The 5,474-nt window shown below is 49.0% G+C and overlaps 1 protein-coding gene across 2 annotated transcripts in view; it reads right to left on the minus strand.

Moving 5' to 3' along the window:
- Positions 1–2,037: 2,037 nt before the first annotated feature.
- Positions 2,038–5,474, minus strand: part of LOC119277903 (RAN GTPase-activating protein 2-like) — a 3,729-nt gene continuing 292 nt past the window's right edge. The window contains exons 2-3 of one of the 2 annotated variants that reach the window (XM_037559255.1): positions 5,309–5,474; positions 2,038–4,048 (exon numbers count right to left, since the gene is read on the minus strand). In XM_037559255.1, coding sequence (XP_037415152.1) covers positions 2,353–4,017 — 1,665 coding nt within the window. In that variant the 5' untranslated portion in view covers positions 4,018–4,048; positions 5,309–5,474 and the 3' untranslated portion in view covers positions 2,038–2,352. The remainder of the gene's footprint in view (positions 4,049–5,308) is intronic. The other variant, XM_037559254.1, reaches the window with a different exon arrangement.

The raw sequence follows: 5,474 nt of genomic DNA on the forward strand, positions 1-5,474 counted from the left end.
TAAAAAGTTCATTTCTGAGCTGCTTTCGGATGTTAAACGGGGGGTAATACTGCTATGTTGCGTGAAGTGAATGGTTGCCGAGGAATATGTGCTCTATCTGCTGGGCCGTTTCATATGATTGCTTCCTTGTTTAGTTGACGCAGATGCAGAAAGTTAGAACGCCTTTGCACTTTACTGAAAAAATTATGTGAACTTTGAAGTGCAATAAAGGAACCAAGAAAGTTCCAAGGAACCTTAACTGAACATTTGTTAGACATGTGCTTCTTTTACCTTTCTGATGATGATTATTTTCTTCTTGTATATTGGATATAGGTGTTGTTTCGAGTGATTAGAAGAACCTCTTCCAGTCGTTGATTCCAGGGAACAATATCTATAGTTCTGTTCCCGCAAAAGAAAAAGGTAACTATAGTTGTGAACCAAGTAAACATTCGTCCGATGCTATTACGTTTCGTTCGTGATTAAACCGATTTATTTACCGAAAATCATCTGGGCCTGCGTAGGAAGCAATAGAAAATCGGCCTCTATTTGTGCCAAAGAAGTCGACAGCTTATTAATAAAACAACATGATTAAAGAACAGATGGTGGAGCTTCAAAAAAAAAGAACAGATGGTGCAACCGAACTTGACATTCTCCAGCCCGTTGATTCGCCGAGCACTGTTGCTGTTGGTGAGGGGAGCATCGTCGACGTCTCCACCATTGCCGCCGCCGTCATAGCGCACACACGCACGCACGCATAAAACAATCCGGAGGAAATGATGAAATCGTCGCTGTCGGACGCTGATCAACAAGAATGAGGAGCCAAACAACCTTGCTCTTGTTTCCATCTTTCAAGAACCCGAGCGAGCCGTGCAAGTGGCTTTCAGGCAGCGAGCGACTCGTCTCCTCTCGCCTCAGCATCGGCGCTGCAGCTGCAGACACCCCGCGTCGCTTTCTCCTACTGACTGGTAGGAGTATCTATCTATTCTAGCCATGCCGCATCCGGTTCTCCCTCTTGGCACGCGTGACAGCGCGACTGAGCCCGCGGCGTTTCTCGGGGAGGCATCGTCGTCCGTCCGTCGATGGGCGATGGCGCCAAGGGCTTGCATTGTCGTCTCTCGTCCGGCCCGCGCCATGCCACTGCTGTGGCACCGTGTCCAAGGTAAGGTACCGTGGCGACCGGGCCGGGCGGACGAAAAGGGACGGATCAGCAGCGCCCGTGAACGGCAGAGGAATTTTGGCACGGTTTAGCAGACTCGGCATTTTCTTTGTGGGACCGGACAAACGAGAGCGCCGGAAGAGTTGGGGACGGATGGAATGCTACTTTGACGTGCCCCGCCGGGAAAAAGAAGGATGGAATCTGCGTCTGTCTACCACGCACGCTGCGCATATTCGACAAGGACGATAAGCTTTTCTGAAACGTGAAGAATTCGCCATTGCTTATTTGCTTTGGAGAGATAATATACTGCTCTCTGCGCTTTTTCACGGGGGAGAGATGAGCAGGCGAGCAAACGCCGCGTGTCGTGCTTTCCATCTGTTTATCTGACTGACGGTTCTCTTGCACGGGGAGGGACTGGATACATGCTCGGATATCGGGAATCGTTTGTTTGATCCATCCTTCATGTAATACCAGAGAAGAGCCCATCACGAAGAGCAAGCAGAATCCTTCAAGAAAATGGTACTGAAACGGAAGCTGTTATCCAATCCAAGGGAAAAGTGTGGGAGGATACGATCCATTGCGCAACGGTTTTCAATTCAAGTGAGAACGAAACGACCAGCAGTGAGAAAATGAGGCACCGACTGATGCGTCAGCTAAAGGGATTGGATAAGGTAGTTATTATTCGTAGGTTGGTACGTTCGCCAATGCGGGGTATTTGAACAAATGGATTGATGATGGAGTGTGGGAGTCTCTGCATTTCGCTGGGAAACTTCGCTGAACCAGGTGGATGGTGAAAAAGCTGTGGAGAGCAAGGCCTTCAGGCGTGTGCTCGGGGAGAGCACGGCACGTAAATCATAATCTGCAGCACCGAAACAAGAAGAAATAAAAATGCACGCCACATGTATCACAGCTTCGAAAGAGAGGTCTCACAGGATATAGATAGGTTCCCAACATATCACAGTTTGATTTAAGGGTCCAGGCCCGACCTCGACCAGAGAACCAGGACAGTGCTAAAAACATGAAAAAAAAAACAAAGGTTCCAACCAAAGTTACAGATAAACCAAACCGCGCCAGGCTACACCAAAACAGGCTGCTCGGCTCGGTTCAAACACAATTGAGCCGGCCACAGCGACGAGTTTCTTATCATTCTGCGAAATTCCAGCCGGTCCAGCAAACATTTCATAAGCTGAAACCGGAGCAAAAAAGCAGGGGGGGGCTTAGTCCTCCTCCGCCTCAACCTTCAGGTCCTGCAGCTTCGAGCCGAGACCAGCATCCTTCCCATTATCGTCCCCATACTTTGCCTCATCATCATCATCCTCTTCTTCGTCCTCGTCATCAGGGTTCCCCTCGGGCTCGTTCTCGTCCAGCGGGCCAAGCACGTCCGCCGAGTTCTCGCCTGCCTTCAGGATCTTCCTCACCTCGTCAATCCCTTCCTCAGGGATGTAGTTCGCGTTCATGTTCAGCAGCACGAACCCAGGCTTGTTTGCGACCGCCTGGGCAAAGCAGCGGGCTCCAGACCTCTGAAACAGATTGGTGCTCACGTCAAGCTCCTTCAGATCTGGGTGGCCCTCTTGCAGAGACTTCGCGACCGCCGCTGCCCCAGCATCCTTCAGCTCATTCTCAGCCAAGGTCAGCTTCTTGAGCGACTGCATTGCTGTCAAGCATTCCGCCAGAGGTTTGGCTGCCTCGGCGGTTATCTCATTTCCTGCCATCTCAAGGATCTCCAGCTGAGGTGCAGACTCTTTGAGGACATTCACGATTGCTATGGTGCCCTCGTTCTCGAGGTTGAGGTCGCTGAGGTACAGCTCAACAAGATCTCCAAGCTTTGGAAGCGTTTCGCTGAGAGCCACCCCTGCCTCAACGCCAAACAAGTTGTCCCTGATATCAAGCTTCTTCAGACGAGTGCATGTCCCCAGTGCCTCGGCCAATGCCACTCCACCATCAGATCCTATCCTTGTTGCAGAGCACCTAAAGCTCTCGAGATTTGGAGAACGCTTGACCATCTCAGCAATGAACATAGCACCTTCATCACCAGTCATATTGTTGTGGAAGTGGAGAACCTTAAGCTTCTCAGTTGAAGGAATAAGCTCAGACAGAGCCTTAGCAGCTTCCCCTGATATGCCATCGTTCATCACATATAGTTCTTCCAGGTTGCCCTGTGATTTTAGCAGCTCTGTGAATGCCCTCACACCCTTCTCGCCTAAAGCATTGTCAGAGATGTTGAGGTATCTCAGTACAGACCCTGCTAAAGCTTTGGAGAATATCCGCATCACATCAAGGGCTTCATCCTCAGGTCTTCCGGCAACAAAATCTGAAATATCTACCTCCTTGAGCTGAGATTTTATTGATTCAAGAATTGGCCCGGCAACATTGGCAGCACCAATACCAAAGCTCCTGTTGCTCAAGCAAATCCTGCTATATGAGTTTCCTGGTTCTGTTAGTGGACTCAGAAGTTCCTTTGCTTCTTCTGCCTCAATGAAAGCACGCTTGCCACCAGATATATCAAACACAGTATCAGCAGGCTCAATAGGTGTATCAATAACAGGTGCTTCTGGTTCCGCAGTCGTCCCCGGACCTTTTTTGAGGACTTCCAGCATCAGCTTGCTTGTTTCTTTTGCATATAGCTGGACAGCAGAACTCCCATCACCATCAGGCTCCTTCTTGAAATGCTCATCTGCAGAAGCAAAGCACATCTCTTCAATCCTTTTGGCATTCTTATGGGCCTCTTCTTTGCCCAAAAGGCCATACTTGCGAGAAAAGATTGACTCAGAGGACAGGTTCTTGGTCATCCTCTCTACAAGCATCAGACGAGTGCTTTCACTCGGTGGCCACAGTTTGATGGAGAATGTCCGGGGCTGGAAATCTTGCGCCGCTGAAGCCATGTGGACACGTGGCACTTCACACAATAACCTGCTGGTAAATCAACAAGTGTAGGAATTAGCATGATCCCAGATTACAGGAAGTAATGGAGTATTAATAAGTAAACAATGAAATTAGTGGAGCAATTGAAGGGCCTGTCCCTGAGGGTACCCAACACTACTATCACCAAGGATACAACAAAACACCAAGTAGTAAAACATAGTTAAGTCTACAGTTGACAAACAACATCGTCAATTGGTAAAGACAAGCATTTCGCTGAAAGTGATCGTTTTACATAGGAAATCAATGACACAACTGGCAGTTACTCCCTCCGTCCGAAAATACTTGTCATCAAAATGGATAAAGAGGGATGTATCTAGAACTAATATACATCTAGATACATCCCCTTTGATTCATTTTGATGACAAGTATTTCTGGACGGAGGGAGTACAACATAACAGGACTTCAACCAAACACAAGAAAAAAATTAATGTGTAATGTTACTACGGCTGTGTTTGGTTCAGCTGTGTGTCAGCAGGAAAGTAGCTGTGGGCTGTGTGCTATGAGAAAGAAGTAAAGTCATTTTATAACTAGCTGTCTGAACTGTGGAGCATAAATGTCCTGAATAGCACTGAAGCCTTGAGAGATTCTTTACATGCTGTTTGACAATAAGGATCCAATTACATGCTGCTTTAGCTAAAAATGATGAAACGATCATGTAGATAATTAACACACTGCCAGGTAGATTTGGTCCATGGAATTTTCGAGTCGATTGGCATGATGAAAACGAAAGCAGATTACCAGGGTTTAGATAACTGAGCAGACTAATGAAAATAACTAGTACTGTACTAATATGCACCTAAATTGACACCTAACTAATTAAGAATCCAGCAACATTGGCCACTTAGGTTAGAACTAAGAGCAAGCAAGTAGTACTCTCTGTACTCAGAAATCAAACCAGCCGTACATGTACATACGCGGGACAGGACCGTACTACTTGTCTTCCGCTAGGTTGCAGAAGAAGAACAAAACAGATTGGTAGCTTGGTTCCGACAACTGCATTACGTAGTAGCTAGGACGCAAAACAGCACATACGCAGGCACGCCGTACACGCATCACAGCGCCCAACGCCCGTGCCATCAGGAAGAACAACGGAACTGCGCGGCGGGACAAGCAGATTCACAGATATCTATTTCGAAATCACGAGGTAGCAGATCTGAGATGCGATGCGAGGGGCACATCGATCTTGTCGCGGGTCTAGGGGGGATTCGCGGGGCGAACAGGGCATGGAGACCCGTGCTCGCGTTTCCTCACCTTGGATCCAGACGGCGGCGAGCGTGTACTCGGGGAGGGGGGACGGCCGCGGCGGCGTCGGCTTCGGGCTCGGGGCTAGAGGCGGCCGCTTCCACCCGAGGCCAGCGACGTCGACCGGGGGCGGAGGCGGCGCGGCGAGGCGCGGCGGGGAGGGTGGAGACGGCTC

Source organism: Triticum dicoccoides, chromosome 3B (genome assembly GCF_002162155.2).
Source record: "Triticum dicoccoides isolate Atlit2015 ecotype Zavitan chromosome 3B, WEW_v2.0, whole genome shotgun sequence".
NCBI lineage: Eukaryota > Viridiplantae > Streptophyta > Magnoliopsida > Poales > Poaceae > Triticum > Triticum dicoccoides.